The sequence below is a fragment of the Oncorhynchus keta genome, chromosome 19 (assembly GCF_023373465.1).
Source record: "Oncorhynchus keta strain PuntledgeMale-10-30-2019 chromosome 19, Oket_V2, whole genome shotgun sequence".
Taxonomy (NCBI): Eukaryota; Metazoa; Chordata; class Actinopteri; order Salmoniformes; family Salmonidae; genus Oncorhynchus; species Oncorhynchus keta.
The window spans coordinates 15,653,064-15,671,987 of NC_068439.1; the positions used below are offsets into that span (position 1 = coordinate 15,653,064).

Consider the following 18,924-nt stretch of genomic DNA (forward strand, 5'->3'; position numbering starts at 1 on the left):
ACAGAACATGGCCAAGATGTTAAAATGTTCATAAATGACCAGCATGGTCAAAAAATTATAATCACAGTAGTTGTCGAGGGTGAAGCAAGTCAGCACCTCAGGATTAATGTCAGTTGGCTTTTCATAGCCGATCATTAAGAGTATCTCCACCACTCCTGCTGTCTCTAGAGAGTTGAAAACAGCAGGCCTGGGACAGGTAGCACGTCCAGTGAACAGGTCAGGATTCCATAGCCACAGGCAGAACAGTTGAAACTGGAGCAGCAGCACGGCCAGGTGGACTGGGGACAGCAAGGAGTCATCAGGCCAGGTAGTCCTTAGGCATGGTCCAGGGCTCAGGTCCTCCAAGAGAGAGAAAGAAAGAGAGAAAGAGAGAATTAGAGAGAGCATACTTAAATGCACACAGGACACCGGATAAGACAGGAGAAGTACTCCAGATATAACAAACTGACCCTAGCCCCCCGACACATAAACTACTGCAGCATAAATACTGGAGGCTGAGACAGGACGGGTCAGGAGACACTGTGTTTTCATCCGATGATATCCCTGGACAGGGCCAAACAGGAAGGATATAACCCCACCCACTTTGCCAAAGCACAGCCCCCACACCACTAGAGGGATATCTTCAACGACCAACTTACCATCCCGAGACAAGGCCGAGTATAGCCCACAAAGATCTCCGCCACGACACAACCCAGAGGGGGGTGGCACCAACCCAGACAGGATGATCACATCAGTGACTCAACCCACTCAAGTGAAGCACCCCTCCTAGGGACGGCATGAAAGAGCACCAGTAAGCCAGTGACTCAGCCCCTATAATAGGGTTAGAGGCAGAGAATCCCAGTGGAAAGAGGGGAACCGGTTAGGCAGAGACAGCAAGGACGGTTCGTTGCTCCAGAGCCTTTCCGTTCACCTTCACACTCCTGGGCCAGACTACACTGAATCACATGACCCACTGAAGAGATGAGTCTTCAGTAAAGACTTAAAGGTTGAGACCGAGTCTGCGTCTCTCACATGGGTAGGCAGACCATTCCATAAAAATTGAGCTCTATAGGAGAAAAGCCCTGCCTCCAGCTGTTTGCTTGGAAATTCTAGGGACAATTAGGAGGCCTGCGTCTTGTGACCGTAGCATACGTGTAGGTTAGCAGTAAAACCTTGAAATCAGCCCTTGCCTTAACAGGAAGCCAGTGTAGGGAGGCTAGCACTGGAATAGTATGATCAAATTTGTTGGTTCTATTCAGGATTCTAGCAGCCGTATTTAACACTAACTGAAGTTTATTTAGTGCTTTATCCGGGTAGCCGGAAAGTAGAGCATTGCAGTAGTCTAACCTAGAAGTGACAAAAGCATGGATTAAGTCAGTCTGTGTCCTGTTGAAGGCATCTCTTGTACAGTCAGTCTGTGTGCTGTTGAAGGCATCTCCTGTACAGTCAGTCTGTGTCCTGTTGAAGGCATCTCTTGTACAGTCAGTCTGTGTCCTCTTGAAGGCATCTCCTGTACTGTCAGTCTGTGTCCTGTTGAAGGCGTCTCCTGTACAGTCAGTCTGTGTGCTGTTGAAGGCGTCTCCTGTACAGTCAGTCTGTGTCCTGTTGAAGGCGTCTCCTGTACAGTCAGTCTGTGTGCTGTTGAAGGCGTCTCCTGTACAGTCAGTCTGTGTCCTGTTGAAGGCGTCTCCTGTACAGTCAGTCTGTGTCCTGTTGAAGGCGTCTCCTGTACAGTCAGTCTGTGTGCTGTTGAAGGCATCTCCTGTACAGTCAGTCTGTGTGCTGTTGAAGGCGTCTCCTGTACAGTCAGTCTGTGTGCTGTTGAAGGCGTCTCCTGTACAGTCAGTCTGTGTCCTGTTGAAGGCGTCTCCTGTACAGTCAGTCTGTGTCCTGTTGAAGGCATCTCCTGTACAGTCAGTCTGTGTCCTGTTGAAGGCATCTCCTGTACAGTCAGTCTGTGTGCTGTTGAAGGCGTCTCCTGTACAACAACCCCATGCCTTGCTAAAGGAGATGATGGGGGATAATAAATGATATAGGATAACATCTTCCTGAAAGGGGCAACATCCAGGGAGATAGAACCTAGCAATTACATCCCCTGCTCTTTTCCCTTATCCATCCACCTATCTGATCCATTAAGCCACTGATGCCCTTACCTGATATGGGCCATGTCCCAAAAGGCACCCTTTTCCCTATTTTGTGCACAAGGGATTGGAGGAACAGGGAGGAGGGAGTGAATGGAGGGAACAAGGAGGAGGGAGAGAACAGGGAGGAGGGAGAGAACAGGGAGGAGGGAGGGAATGGAGGGAAGAGCGAGGAGAGAGGGAATCAAGGGAACAGGGAGGAGGGAGGGAAGAGGGAGGAGGGAGGGAATGGAGGGAACAGGGAGGAGGGAGAGAACAGGAAGGAGGGAGGGAACAGGGAGGAGGGATGGATGGAAGAGCGAGGAGCGAGGGAATGAAGGGAACAGGGAGAAGGGAGGGAAGAGGGAAGAGGGAGGGAATGGAGGGAACAGGGAGGAGGGAGGGAATGGAGGGAAGAGGGAGGAGGGAGGGAACAGGGAGGAGGGAGGGAACAGGGAGGAGGGAGGAAACAGGGAGGAGGGAGGGAACAGGGAGGAGGGAGTGAATGGAGGGAACAAGGAGGAGGGATGGAAGAGGGAGGAGGGAGGGAACAGGGAGGAGGGAGGAGGGAGGGAGGAGGGGGGGGATGGAGGGAACAGGGAGGAGGGAGAGAACAGGGAGGAGGGAGAGAATGGAGTGAACAGGGAGGAGGGGGGGAAGAGGGAGGAGGGAGGGAAGAGGGAGGAGGGAGGGAACAGGGAGGAGGGAGAGAACAGGGAGGAGGGAGTGAATGGAGGGAACAGGGAGGAGGGAGGGAATGGAGTGAACAGGGAGGAGGGGGAAGAGGGAGGAGGGAGGGAAGAGGGAGGAGGGAGGGAACAGGGAGGAGGGAGAGAACAGGGAGGAGGGAGTGAATGGAGGGAACAGGGAGGAGGGAGGGAATGGAGTGAACAAGGAGGAGGGAGGGAAGAGGGAGGAGGGAGGGAACAGGGAGGAGGGAGGGAAGAGGGAGTAGGGAGGGAAGAGGGAGGAGGGAGAGAATGGAAGGAACAGGGAGGAGGGAGGGAATGGAGGGAAGAGGGAGGAGGGAGGGAATGGAAGGAAGAGGGAGGAGGGAGGGAATTGGGAGGAGGGAGGGAATGGAAGGAACAGGGAGGAGGGAGGGAATTGGGAGGATGGCGGGAATGGGGAGGAGGGGTTGAATTGGGAGGAGGGAGGGAATGGGGAGGAGGGGTTGAATTGGGAGGAGGGAGGGAATTTGGAGGAGGGAGGGAATTGGGAGGAGGGGTTGAATTGGGAGGAGGGAGGGAATTAGGGGGAGGGAGGGAACAGGGAAGAGGGAGGGGACAGGGAGGAGGGAGGGAACAGGGAGGAGAGAGGGAACACGGAGGAGGGAGGGAATTGGGAGGAGGGAACAGGGAGGGAAGAGGGAGGAGGGAGGGAACAGGGAGTAGGGAGGGAATGGGGAACAGGGAGGAGGGAGGGAATGGGGAACAGGGAGGAGGGATGGAAGAGGGAGGAGGGAGGGAACAGGGAGTAGGGAGGGAACAGGGAGGAGGGAGCAGGGAGGGAAGAGGGAGGAGGGAGGAACAGGGAGTAGGGAGGGAATGGGGAACAGGGAGGAGGGAGGGAAGAGGGAGGAGGGAGGGAACAGGGAGTAGGGAGGGAACAGGGAGGAGGGAGCAGGGAGAAGTGTAGATTGTGCAGAATGGGGTAGGAGTGTGTGTGGTGTATTTTTGTTTGTGTTATATTTTATGTAAAGTTACCACCCCACATCACATCTCTTTGTTTATGTGGGTTGTTTTTCTAATAGTATTTCATTTGCTGACATAATCACAGCTTTGCAAATTACATGAATATTTCAGAACCAAACTCATAAAGGACCCTTTCTTTGACTCACACACACACACACACACACACACACACACACACACACACACACACACACACACACACACACACACACACACACACACACACACACACACACACACACACACACACACACACACACACACACACACACTGTGGGAGAGAGACAGTTGGTCAAGGCAGTGCCTGTCATGTTTAGTAATCCGTGTTAGCCAGACACGTTATTATCCTGCTTTAAGATTATTCAGCTCTTCTCCCTTTCTTTGTTCACTTTCTCTCGCTGCTCCCTCATTGTTTCTCTCTCCCTCTTCCTCTCTCTCTCTTCCTCTCTCCCTCTTTCTCTTTCTCTCTTCCTCTCTCCCTCTTCCTCTCTCCCTCTTCCTCTTTCTCTCTTCCTCTCTCCCTCTTCCTCTCTCCCTCTCTCTCTCTTCCTCTCACCCTCTTCCTCTCTCTCTCTTCCTCTCTCAGTCAGTCTGTGTGCTGTTGAAGGCGTCTCCTGTACAGTCAGTCTGTGTCCTGTTGAAGGCGTCTCCTGTACAGTCAGTCTGTGTGCTGTTGAAGGCGTCTCCTGTACAGTCAGTCTGTGTCCTGTTGAAGGCGTCTCCTGTACAGTCAGTCTGTGTCCTGTTGAAGGCGTCTCCTGTACAGTCAGTCTGTGTGCTGTTGAAGGCATCTCCTGTACAGTCAGTCTGTGTGCTGTTGAAGGCGTCTCCTGTACAGTCAGTCTGTGTCCTGTTGAAGGCATCTCCTGTACAGTCAGTCTGTGTCCTGTTGAAGGCATCTCCTGTACAGTCAGTCTGTGTGCTGTTGAAGGCGTCTCCTGTACAACAACCCCATGCCTTGCTAAAGGAGATGATGGGGATAATAAATGATATAGGATAACATCTTCCTGAAAGGGGCAACATCCAGGGAGATAGAACCTAGCAATTACATCCCCTGCTCTTTTCCCTTATCCATCCACCTATCTGATCCATTAAGCCACTGATGCCCTTACCTGATATGGGCCATGTCCCAAAAGGCACCCTTTTCCCTATTTTGTGCACAAGGGATTGGAGGAACAGGGAGGAGGGAGTGAATGGAGGGAACAAGGAGGAGGGAGAGAACAGGGAGGAGGAGGGAGAGAACAGGGAGGAGGGAGGGAATGGAGGGAAGAGCGAGGAGAGAGGGAATCAAGGGAACAGGGAGGAGGGAGGGAAGAGGGAGGAGGGAGGGAATGGAGGGAACAGGGAGGAGGAGGAACAGGGAGGGAGGAGGGATGGATGGAAGAGCGAGGAGCGAGGGAATGAAGGAACAGGGAGAAGGGAGGGAAGAGGGAGGAGGGAGGGAATGGAGGGAACAGGGAGGAGGGAGGGAAGAGGGATGAGGGAGGGAATGGAGGGAACAGGGAGGAGGGAGGGAATGGAGGGAAGAGGGAGGAGGGAGGGAACAGGGAGGAGGGAGGGAAGAGGGAGGAGGGAGGAAACAGGGAGGAGGGAGGGAAGAGGGAGGAGGGAGGGAATGGAGGGAAGAGGGAGGAGGGAGGGAAGAGGGAGGAGGGAGGGAACAGGGAGGATGGAGGGGGGAGGGAGGAGGGAGGGAATGGAGGGAACAGGGAGGAGGGAGAGAACAGGGAGGAGGGAGTGAATGGAGTGAACAGGGAGGAGGGGGAAGAGGGAGGAGGGAGGGAAGAGGAGGAGGGAGGGAACAGGGAGGAGGGAGAGAACAGGGAGGAGGGAGTGAATGGAGGGAACAGGGAGGAGGGAGGGAATGGAGTGAACAGGGAGGAGGGGGGGAAGAGGGGAGGAGGGAGGGAAGAGGGAGGAGGGAGGGAACAGGGAGGAGGGAGAGAACAGGGAGGAGGGAGTGAATGGAGGGAACAGGGAGGAGGGAGGGAATGGAGTGAACAAGGAGGAGGGAGGGAAGAGGGAGGAGGGAGGGAACAGGGAGGAGGGAGGGAAGAGGGAGTAGGGAGGGAAGAGGGAGGAGGAGAGAATGGAAGGAACAGGGAGGAGGGAGGGAATGGAGGGAAGAGGGAGGAGGGAGGGAATGGAAGGAAGAGGGAGGAGGGAGGGAATTGGGAGGAGGGAGGGAATGGAAGGAACAGGGAGGAGGGAGGGAATGGGAGGATGGCGGGAATGGGGAGGAGGGGTTGAATTGGGAGGAGGGAGGGAATGGGGAGGAGGGTTGAATTGGGAGGAGGGAGGGAATTTGGAGGAGGGAGGGAATTGGGAGGAGGGGTTGAATTGGGAGGAGGGAGGGAATTAGGGGAGGGGAGGGAACAGGGAAGAGGGAGGGGACAGGGAGGAGGGAGGGAAACAGGGAGGAGAGAGGGAACACGGAGGAGGGAGGGAATTGGGAGGAGGGAACAGGGAGGGAAGAGGGAGGAGGGAGGGAACAGGGAGTAGGGAGGGAATGGGGGAACAGGGAGGAGGGAGGGAATGGGGGAACAGGGAGGAGGGATGGAAGAGGGAGGAGGGAGGGAACAGGGAGTAGGGAGGGAACAGGGAGGAGGGAGCAGGGAGGGAAGAGGGAGGAGGGAGGGAACAGGGAGTAGGGAGGGAATGGGGGAACAGGGAGGAGGGAGGGAAGAGGGAGGAGGGAGGGAACAGGGAGTAGGGAGGGAACAGGGAGGAGGGAGCAGGGAGAAGTGTAGATTGTGCAGAATGGGGTAGGAGTGTGTGTGGTGTATTTTTGTTTGTGTTATATTTTATGTAAAGTTACCACCCCACATCACATCTCTTTTGTTTATGTGGGTTGTTTTTCTAATAGTATTTCATTTGCTGACATAATCACAGCTTTGTAAATTACATGAATATTTCAGAACCAAACTCATAAAGGACCCTTTCTTTGACTCACACACACACACACACACACACACACACACACACACACACACACACACACACACACACACACACACACACACACACACACACACACACACACACACACACACACACACACACACACACACACACACACACTCTGCATAGAGTTCAATAGCCCAAGGAAGAACACTGCAGCACAGAAGAGTATCCTAACCATGGCTGTATTACTCGTGATGATGAACTCTGATCCATACTAGGTCTACTTCTACCGCCTCGGGGTTAACCCCATAGATACAATCATTAACCAAGAGAGAGAAAGGAGGAGGAACATTTTCAGTCTACAGTCACAAGCTGGTCAGCTAATGGTTGTAAAATAGCAGTGAAATGGCTATATTGTCAAGGGGATGTTCTCTTGCTGTTATATCATCTGTTATATCATCTTCCCTCTATCTCTCTGTTACTTGTCAGTCTCTTATTTATTTCTCTCTCTCTCTCTCTCTCTCTCTCTCTCTCTCTCTCTCTCTCTCTCTCTCTCTCTCTCTCTCTCTCTCTCTCTCTCTCTCTCTCTCTCTCTCTCTCTCTCAGGTCTCCCAGCCCTGGTGGTTGCTGTGTCAGTAGGTTTCACTCGAGCCAGAGGTTACGGTACACCCAGCTAGTGAGTACACTTTTTCACCTTTCACCCTTCATGTGTTTTTGCAGTCCACTTAGGGCCATTTGTTTGAAGTGATTTCACAAACAAAGAAATGTTTATATTTACTGTATGGATTTGAATCCCCTACGTAAAGTATTTGGAAAGAACCCTCTGAAGAGAAATAGAAAAGTATCTCAGACATAGGAACTAGTCATTGGGAAAATGAAACACAGAACAAAGTGTATTTTAAAGAAGTTGTGCGTTATTGTTAATAACTTCCTGTCTTTTCCTCTGCATTCTTTTAGTTGCTGGCTGTCCTTGGAAGGCGGGCTTCTCTACGCATTTGTTGGACCTGCAGCTGTCATCGTATTGGTAGGTACCTTTTATCCCTATTTTCATTGGTCAGTCTGGATGTCTGTCGACAGGCATTGACCCGACTCTGAATTTAAAATCATTTCCATGATGATTTCTTCTGCTGTCATACAGGTCAGATAGGGGTTAAGAATAAACACTGTTTAAATGACACCAGATGGTTGAAATATGGTACTTTCATGACAACAGGGAACTCCGAAAATAACAAAGTCAAATCATGATGTCAATGATCTTCAGGTTGGAAATTCAGAGCTCGAGAAATATGCCCGACTTTCAGACTTGGAATTTTGAGTCGGATGACCGTTCCCAGTGGTCTTGAATGCAATGAAGTCGGAAGTCTGAGATTTCCAAGTTCCCAGTTGTTTTGAACGCGGCATTAGCAACTTGTTTACTGCTCCAGATCCATTACTTGAAGACAGCAGGAAGATAAATAGGACAAAGTGAATCATTTAATACTTGATTTGCCACTAGCGGTTTCTTTCAGAGTTTCCTGTGTCTAATGATGTAAATCAATCAAATGCAATCAATTGTATTCATAAAGCTCTTTTTACATCAGCTTACATTTTTGCCAACTTTCACTTCACTACATTCCAAACGAAAATAATGTAATTTCTCCTCCATACATTTTTCGCGACACCCAAAATTACTCATTACATGGCTAGGAAAAACTCCCTAGATAGAGTACTTAAGTGAAAATACTTTAAAGTACTAAAGTCGTTTTTTGGGGCATCTGTACTTCACTTTCCTAGTTATATATATTTTTGCCAATTTTTACTTCACTCCTAAAGAAAATAATGTACTTTTTAATCAATACATTTTTCATGACACCCAAAAGTACTGATTACATTTTGACAGGAAAATGGTCAAATTCCCAAACTTATCAGGATAACATCCCTGGTCATCCCTACTACCTCTGATCTGGTGGACTCACTAAACAGAGAACATCCCTGGTCATCCCTACTGCCTCTGATCTGGTGGACCCACTAAACAGAGAACATCCCTGGTCATCCCTACTACCTCTGATCTGGTGGACTCACTAAACAGAGAACATCCCTGGTCATCCCTACTGCCTCTGATCTGGTGGACCCACTAAACAGAGAACATCCCTGGTCATCCCTACTGCCTCTGATCTGCTGGACTCACTAAACAGAGAACATCACTGGTCATCCCTACTGCCTCTGGTCTGCTGGACTCACTAAACAGAGAACATCACTGGTCATCCCTACTGCCTCTGGTCTGCTGGACTCACTAAACAGAGAACATCACTGGTCATCCCTACTGCCTCTGGTCTGCTGGACTCACTAAACAGAGAACATCACTGGTCATCCCTACTGCCTCTGGTCTGCTGGACTCACTAAACAGAGAACATCACTGGTCATCCCTACTGCCTCTGGTCTGCTGGACTCACTAAACAGAGAACATCCCTGGTCATCCCTACTGCCTCTGACTGGTGGACCCACTAAACAGAGAACATCCCTGGTCATCCCTACTACCTCTGATCTGGTGGACTCACTAAACAGAGAACATCACTGGTCATCCCTACTGCCTCTGGTCTGCTGGACTCACTAAACAGAGAACATCCCTGGTCATCCCTACTACCTCTGATCTGGTGGACTCACTCAGAGAACATCACTGGTCATCCCTACTGCCTCTGGTCTGCTGGACTCACTAAACAGAGAACATCTCTGGTCATCCCTACTACCTCTGATCTGGTGGACTCACTAAACAGAGAACATCACTGGTCATCCCTACTGCCTCTGGTCTGCTGGACTCACTAAACAGAGAACATCACTGGTCATCCCTACTGCCTCTGGTCTGCTGGACTCACTAAACAGAGAACATCACTGGTCATCCCTACTGCCTCTGGTCTGCTGGACTCACTAAACAGAGAACATCCCTGGTCATCCCTACTGCCTCTGGTCTGCTGGACTCACTAAACAGAGAACATCACTGGTCATCCCTACTGCCTCTGGTCTGCTGGACTCACTAAACAGAGAACATCACTGGTCATCCCTACTGCCTCTGGTCTGCTGGACTCACTAAACAGAGAACATCACTGGTCATCCCTACTGCCTCTGGTCTGCTGGACTCACTAAACAGAGAACATCCCTGGTCATCCCTACTACCTCTGATCTGGTGGACTCACTAAACAGAGAACATCCCTGGTCATCCCTACTACCTCTGACCTGGTGGACTCACTAAACAGAGAACATCCCTGGTCATCCCTACTACCTCTGACCTGGTGGACTCACTAAACAGAGAACATCCCTGGTCATCCCTACTACCTCTGATCTGGTGGACTCACTAAACAGAGAACATCCCTGGTCATCCCTACTACCTCTGATCTGGTGGACTCACGAAACAGAGAACATCCCTGGTCACCCCTACTACCTCTGATCTGGTGGACTCACTAAACAGAGAACATCCCTGGTCATCCCTACTACCTCTGATCTGGTGGACTCACTAAACACAAATTATTCATCTGTAAATAGCAATTCCTTTTACTTTTGATACTAATGTATATTTAAAACAAAATACTTTTAGACTTTTACTCAAGTATTATTTTACTGGGTGACTTTCACTTTTACTTCAGTAATGTTCTATTATGGTATCTTTACTATTACTGACGTATGACAATTGATGAATTTCCCCACCACTGCTAGTGTCAGACCACAATGGCAGTGAACATTGACGGAGAAACCATTCTCTAACCTGGTACTGGAACCTTCAACCTTTTCAATTGTCATTACTGTAAAGCAGGGATCATTGGATGGTCAGGGGCCCGGAATGGAATTACAAATTATTTGTAGACTGCAAATTGAACACAAAAAGCCCAGTCAGATATAATATTTGACAAAAAACATGTTTTTAGAGACACCTAAGACAGAGCTACAGGGAGACAGGACGGACAGCTGATCATCCTCACAGTGGCAGACCACGTGTAAGACCTGCACAGGATCGGTACATCCGAACATCACACCTGCGGGACAGGTACAGGATGGCAACAACAACTGCCCGAGTTACACCAGGAACGTACAATCCCTCCATCAGTGCTCAGACTGTCCACAAAAGGCTGAGAGAGGCTGGACTGAGGACTTGTAGGCCTGTTGTAAGGAAGGTCCTCAACAGACATCACCATCAACAACGTCGCCTATGGGCACAAACCCACCGTCTCTGGACCAGACAGGACTGGCAAAAAGGGCTCTTCACTGACGAGTCGCGGTTTTGTCTCACCTGGGGTCGGATTCGCGTTTGTCGTCGAAGGAATGAGCGTTACATCGAGGCCTGTACTCTGGAGCGGGATTGATTTGGAGGTGGAGGGTCCGTCATGGTCTGGGGTGGTGTGTCACACCATCATCGGACTGAACTTGTCATTACAGGCAATCTCAACGCTGTGTGTTACAGGGAAGACATCCTCCTCCCTCATATGGTACCCTTCCTGCAGGCTCATCCTGACATGACCCTCCAGCATGACAATGCCACCAGCCATACTGCTCGTTCTGTGCGTGATTTCCTGCAAGACAGGAACTGGCAGGTGCCTTGGTGGAAGAGTGGGGTAACATCTCAAAGCAAGAACTGGCAAATCTGGTGCAGTCCATGAGGAGGAGATGCACTGCAGTATTTAATGAAGCTGGTGGCCACACCAGATACTGACTGTTACTTTGGATTTTGACCCCCTCTTTGTTCAGGGACACATTATTCAATTTCTGTTAGTCACATTTCTGTGGAACAGTTTATGTCTCAGTTGTTGAATCTTGTTATGTTTATACAAATATTTACACATGATAAGTTTGCTGAAAATAAACGCCGTTGACAGTGAGAGGACGTTTATTTGTTTGCTGAGTTTAGATCTCTACTGCATGGCTGTCTGTAGAATTACTGACTGTATCCAGTGTGAATCCCTCTGTCAATACACACATTCTCAATAATCCAGATATGTGTGTGTGTGTGTGTGTGTGTGTGTGTGTGTGTGTGTGTGTGTGTGTGTGTGTGTGTGTGTGTGTGTGTGTGTGTGTGTGTGTGTGTGTGTGTGTGTGTGTGTGTGTGTGTGTGTGTGTCCCTGCTCCCCTCGTGTTGTGTTTGGAGAGCCCCCTCAGACAAACAGATGTAATTGAGACGAGGTACATCAGAGTAACACAGTCCTCCTTAGGATGACCGTCTAATTAATGAAAAAAAAAAGAATCTAGCCTTCGGCAAATAACGGAGCTTGAGACCGCTGTCTCCCAGGGCAACGAGGTCGTACATGACGGGAATGTCAACATGAAGGAAAGATGCAGGTTAAAGCATCAAACAACATGGAAGACAGATTTATGGTGGGAAATGAAATATCAGTGGTGTGCTCAGTGCAGTAGACATGAAGATCACTATGGACAACCTGGAAGAAAATCAATTAAAAAGAAATGTCGCAGATGTATCAATACACTAAAGTGCTCAGTGGAGTAGATACAAAGGTTTGTATGGAAAAACACAGTATGCTGTGAAAATAGACTGAGGTCCAGGATTAATGATCACTGATCTGGACAATGTTCCAGTGGGCTCCTTTACTTTTCTCAAGGTGAAGAAACAAGCTTTCTATGGCAGTCTGTGGGAGTAGACAGACACTCTTAAAGAGAGTGGAGAGATTGTAGAGGGATTGGGAGGGCTACTTTAGAGTCAGGTGAGAAAGAAAGAGAGAAGGTTAGAGGGTAGGAGAGAAGGGTAAAAGAAAGGACAGAAGGGTAGAGGGTAGGAGAGAAGAGTAAAGGAAAGGAGAGAAGGGTAGGGGAAAGGAGAGAATGGTAGAGGGTTGAAGAGAAGATTAAAGGAAATGAGAGTTAAGGTAGAAGGGATAGAGAGAAGGGTAGAGGGAAGGAGAGGGTGGAGGGAAGGAGAGAAAAGAGAAGGGGAGGTGGGGGAGAAAGAAAGATTGGACATAGAGATAGCGTTAGAGAGAAGGGAGGGAGAGGAGAGAGCAAACGGGGTCAGGATGAAGAGGGACATGTCACTGGCATGGAAAATCTCTAACATGGGCAGGATTTCCCAATGGAAAAGCACTCGTGACGAAGCTTGGCTGGGGTATGTGGGTGTATGTGTCGTGCGCGCTCGCACAACGGTGTGTGTGTGTGTGCGTGCGCATGCTTAAGTTGTAAGGACACTTGGTAGAACTCAGTCCTAAAGGACGCACGGTCGGGACAAAGGGGGTTAGACTCGGGATCTGCTCACTTCAACTCTACCACCCCCTGACACACACACACACCACGTACACTCATAACCCTGTCCACCAAAGCCAAATCCCATTTTAGACTGTTCAGTCTGGGAATCGTAGAGATTATAGTTGGCAGAGTATTTATTGTCTCAGATCTTAATGCTTAACCTGAATCTCTCTCTCTCTCTCTCTCTCTCTCTCTCTCTCTCTCTCTCTCTCTCTCTCTCTCTCTCTCTCTCTCTCTCTATCCCTTTCAGATGAACATGCTGATCGGTATTGTGGTCTTCAACAAGCTCATGTCTCGAGATGGTATCTCTGACAAGTCTAAAAAGCAGAGAGCTGGGTAGGTAGACTCGACTTAGAGCTGTAGAACCAGAACTGTCTGCCTGTCTGTCTCACGCTAACATACATCATGCATGGACCATCCATTAGGTCTGTTGTGGTGACAGTATTACCAATTTCACCAATTTGGTTTTCCAAATGAAGCCCTGGGTAGCTGCAGAGGAACAGGGCTGGGGAGCCCCTGGCATACAGAGTTTGGGTGGAATATCACCTGTCCCGCAGCGAGAGCTCCTCAAACAGTGGTTGATGCATGGGGTGAATTAAGTGTTTTTATATTTATTTCTCAGCTGCTAATATTAAGTACAGCTCTGCTGTGAAAACGAAGTAGTCTACCAGGCATCGTTGAAAAACGGACTGGCGGGAAAGAGCACAGCCTCCATGTCTTTTTCCCCTCCCTGATTTTACACGTGACCACTTGCTGAGAGAACAGCTGTGCAGCCTGAGGAAAGGAACATTACACAAGCTTTTTTTACTACTTTCTCAAATCAATAGTCTATAGTCACATCATGCAGCCCATATACGTTTTCATTTCTAAGACATTAAGGTTTGTATCATTCACAACTAAAGTTGCCAAACAACTCTAAATCTAGCATATAGGACCCGTTTCAAATGATCACTTTTTTACATAGCCACTTCATCAGCGTTCTCGCTCTGAAACGAGAAAAACATCCTTTCTATTTTATTGAGTTAAGGTAAAAGCATATCTTCAAATCAAATCAAATGAAATGTTATTTGTCACATGCGTCGAATACAACTGGTATAGATAGACCTTCGGACCACCGATCATGGCCGGTGGTGATACAGCCCGGGAATGAACCAGGGTCTGTAGTGACGCCTCTAGCACTGAGATGCAGTGCCGTAGACCGCTGCTCCTCTCTGGAGAAAAATGATGTGGTTGTTCCAGTGATTCTATGTCTATGGTTCCAGGCTTTTTACGCTTAGAAGAGATCTGATGGAGAAAGAGGAGTCTCACAAAGAAGCAGACACACAAAGAGAGACACACGTACGCTTGTATGCGTTGAACTCTCTTTCAAATAACCTTGAACACACACAAACACCGATAGGCAGCAGCTGTATCCATTTAACTCTCCACATATGTTAATGAGGGAGTGAAGAGGCTTTCTACAACAGGAGCAGACGACCCTTCATGACCTGTTATTGGATCTAGACTGAGGCCTTGTGTTCCACTGTACAAACACTCCCACACATGATTCCATTTACCATTGTACCACAGCATTGTAGAGACTCAAACGTCAAGGGGTGTCAACATCAATGGCAGAAATTCCACTCTGTCTACTGAGAGGCGTTGAATTAAGATAGATCTAGTAGCTACTGTTGAACTATCTTCCGGGATGAAATTATTGACAAAGGATTCTGATCATGTTTAGGGATTTATAATATGTAGAGAATTTAGAAATAGACTGAGGTCATGCTCCACGCATAGCGTTTCCATATGATTCATTAACAGAATGTACACACACACACCGATACACACACACACACACACACACACACACACACACACACACACACACACACACACACACACACACACACACACACACACACACACACACACACACACACACACACACACCCACACACACACACACACACACACACACCGATACACACACACACACACACGATACACACCCACACACACACACCGATACACACACACACACACACACACACACCGATACACACACACACACACACACACACACCGATACACACACACACACACACACACACCACCGATACACACCCACACACACACACCGATACACACACACACACACACCGATACACACACACACCGATACACACACACACACACCGATACACACACACACACACACACCGATACACACCCACACACACACACACACCGATACACACACACACACACAGATACACACACACACACACACACACACACACACACACACACACACACACACCGATACACACACACACTGATACACACACACACACACCGATACACACACACACACACCGATACACACCCGCACACACACCGATACACGCACACACACACACGCACACACACACACACACACACCGATACACACACACACACACACACCGATACACACCCACAGTACAGTAGAGAGGTTTCTTCTGTTCCCTGGTCTGTAATTCCATCAGCAGTGATTTTCCATTGGTATTCATCCATAGATTGTCGATTTCAATGAGCACGGTTACATGCAGTCAAATGAATTTAGTAGTTTATGATTAAAACGTCTAAAAGATTGAATGATTCTGTTGACATGGAAACATCTGATGGGACTCAACCTAAATGCAGAAAATTGGCAACGAATATAAACGTTCTACCATAGCAGCCATGTTATTACTGTGAAGCCTATTTGATTCTGATTTCAGACACATATAGAGTTTAATGTACTTTTTTATTTGCTCACTTCACTCATGCAATCAGATGGAGGCTTGAACATGTTTATGTCCTAATAATCTTAATAATTCTAAAGATCAGAAGACTGTCTGTTTTAATCGGCGTGTGCTTACTTCCATTTTGACTCTGATCAGCAGAGTAAATTGTTTACTCGGCCTGCTGCCATAATCAGTTTAATATCAAATTATTAGTGGACATATAAACATACTCAATGTGCTCCCAGCCAAATCCATGCTTTCATTTCCCTGCAAATGTATTTGATCTCTCTCTTCTCTCTCTTCCCTCCATGGTCCTGTGATGACATGATCACTCACACACATGCATGTGAACATGCAATCAATCCCTCCCCCTTGCAAATACTGCCCCTATTGGGGAGTAGGCTTCTAAGTAAATGGGCTTCAATGGGCTTCAGAAACAGAGATTGACAGACAGACAGACAGACAGACAGACAGACAGACAGACACACACACACATTCTGTCCATGTTGTCATTAGTGTTAGTGCAATTTTATGAAGCTGTGGGGATGTGGATGGCACTAAGGCAATGAGCTGTGCTGGGGGGCTAATGTAGCATAGCCACACTACGCACTACCCCATCATTCTGCATTGAGCATTACACACACACACACACACACACACACACACACACACACACACACACACACACACACACACACACACACACACACACACACACACACACACACACACACACACACACACACACACACACACACACACACACACACACACACGCACAGCAGTAGCAAGCCTCTCTTTAACAGTCTAGTGGTGCTCTCTCTATGTCTACCCTCAGTAGCTTCACTGGTTGCTTCTTATGAGAGGACAAGTACTCTGGGAGTGAATAAAGCATACACGCATACACACACATATACACACAAATCACTGAGGCTGGTTTTGGATGTAAGGAGAACCTTAAGTCAATGAAGCTTGAGTGTTCCAGCTTGAGGGTTCCAATAAGGTTATTTGGCTGTCCCCATAGGGAAGCCATTTGAAGAAACCTTTTTGGTTCCAGCTAGAACCCTTTTTGGTTCCAGGAAGAACCCTTTTTGGTTCCAGGTAGAACCCCTTTTGGTTCCAGGTAGAACCACTTCTGTGGAAAGAGTTTTACATGGACCCCAAAAGGGTTCTTCTTAGAACCAAAAAGGTTCTTCAAAAGGTTCTCCTAAGGGGACAGCTGAAGAACCCTTTTAGCTTCTAGATTACACCTTTTATCTAAGAGTGTACTTCAGGGTCCAAATCACTGAGTCAGCGCTCACTGAGTCACGCACACACACACACACACACACACACACACACACACACACACACACACACACACACACACACACACACACACACACACACACACACACACACACACACACACACACACACACACACACACACACACACACACACACTGTGGGAGAGAGACAGTTGGTCAAGGCAGTGCCTGTCATGTTTAGTAATCCGTGTTAGCCAGACACGTTATTATCCTGCTTTAAGATTATTCAGCTCTTCTCCCTTTCTTTGTTCACTTTCTCTCGCTGCTCCCTCATTGTTTCTCTCTCCCTCTTCCTCTCTCTCTCTTCCTCTCTCCCTCTTTCTCTTTCTCTCTTCCTCTCTCCCTCTTCCTCTCTCCCTCTTCCTCTTTCTCTCTTCCTCTCTCCCTCTTCCTCTCTCCCTCTCTCTCTCTTCCTCTCACCCTCTTCCTCTCTCTCTCTTCCTCTCTTTCTCTCTTCCTCTCTCCCCCTTCCTCTCTCCCTCTTCCTCTCTCCTTATTCCTCTCTCCTTCTTCCTCTCTCCTTCTACCTCTCTCCCTCTTCCTCCCTCCCTCTTCATCTCTCTCTCTTCCTCTCTCCCTCTTCCTCTCTCTCTTCCTCTCTCTCTTCCTCTCTCTCTTCCTCTCTCTCTCTCTTCCTCTCTCGCTTCCTCTCTCTCTTCCTCTCTTTCTCTCTCCCTCTTCCTCTCTCCTTATTCCTCTCTCCTTCTTCCTCTCTCCTTCTACCTCTCTCCCTCTTCCTCCCTCCCTCTTCATCTCTCTCTCTTCCTCTCTCCCTCTTCCTTTCTCTCTCTTCCTCTCTCTCTCTTCCTCTCTCGCTTCCTCTCTCTCTTTCTCTCTCTCTTCCATCTTCCTCTCTCACTCTTCCTCTCTCCTTATTCCTCTCTCATTCTTCTTCTCTCCTTCTTCCTCTCTCCTTCTTCCTCTCCCCCTCTTCCTCTCTCCCTCTTCCTCTCTCCTTCTTCCTCTCTCTCACTTCCTCTCTCTCTTCCTCTCTCCCTCTTCCTCTCTCCATCTTCCTCTCTCCCTCTTCCTCTCTCCCTCTTCCTCTCTCTCTCTTCCTCTCTCTCTATCTTCCTCTCCCTCTTCCTCTCTCTCTTCCTCTCCCTCTTCCTCTCTCTCTCTTCCTCTCTTTCTCTTTCTCTCTTCCTCTCCCTCTTCCTCTCTCCTTCTTCCTCCTCTCGCTCTCTTCCTCTCTCTCTCTTACTCTTTCCCTCTTCCTCTCTCCTTCTTTCCTCTCCTTCTTCCTCTCTCCCTCGTCCTCTCTCTCTTCCTCTCCCTCTCTTCCTCTCCCCTTCCTCTCTCTTCCTCTTTCCTTCTTCCTCTCTCTCTCTACCTCTCTCTCTTTCTCTCTTCCTCTCCCTCTCTTCCTCTCCCTCTTCTTCTCTCCCTCTTCCTCTCTCTATCTCCCTCTCTCTCTTCCTCCCTACCTCTTCCCCTCTCCCTCTTCCTCTCTCCCTCTTCCTCTCTCTCTCTCTTCCTCTCTCTCTCCCTCTCTCCCTCTTCCTCGCTCGTTTTCCTCCCTCTTCCCCTCTCCCTGTTCCCCTCTCTCTCTTCCTCTTTCTCTCTTTCTCTCTCTCTCTACCGCTCTCCCTCTTCCTCTCTCGTTATTCCGCCCTCTTCCTCTCTCTAACTCTCTTCCTCTCTCCCTCTTCCCTCTCCCTCTTCCTCTCTCCTTCTTCCTCACTCCTTCTTTCCTCTCCATTTTCCTCTCTCCCTCTCCCTCTTCTTCTCTCCCTCTTCCTCTCTCTTCCTCTTTCTTTTTCCTCTCTCTCTCTTCCTCTATCTCTTCCTCTCTCTCTCTTCCTCTCTTTCTCTTTCTCTCTTCCTCTCCCTCTTCTTCTCTCCCTCTTCCTCTCTCTAACTCTCCCTCTCTCTCTTCCTCCCTCCCTCTTCCCCTCTCCCTCTTTCTCTCTCTCTCTGCCTCTCTCTCTCTTCCTCTCTCCCTCTCTCCC

The 18,924-nt window shown here is 48.9% G+C and overlaps 1 protein-coding gene across 5 annotated transcripts in view; it reads left to right on the forward strand.

Annotated features, from left to right (window-relative positions):
* LOC118397634 (adhesion G protein-coupled receptor B2-like) overlaps positions 1-18,924 on the forward strand; it is a 565,880-nt gene that overhangs the window by 433,763 nt on the left and 113,193 nt on the right. For all 5 annotated transcript variants that reach the window (XM_052469740.1, XM_052469742.1, XM_052469741.1 and 2 more), the window contains 3 exons: positions 7,304-7,373; positions 7,655-7,721; positions 13,164-13,249. In XM_052469740.1, the coding sequence (XP_052325700.1) occupies positions 7,304-7,373; positions 7,655-7,721; positions 13,164-13,249 (223 nt within the window). The remainder of the gene's footprint in view (positions 1-7,303; positions 7,374-7,654; positions 7,722-13,163; positions 13,250-18,924) is intronic.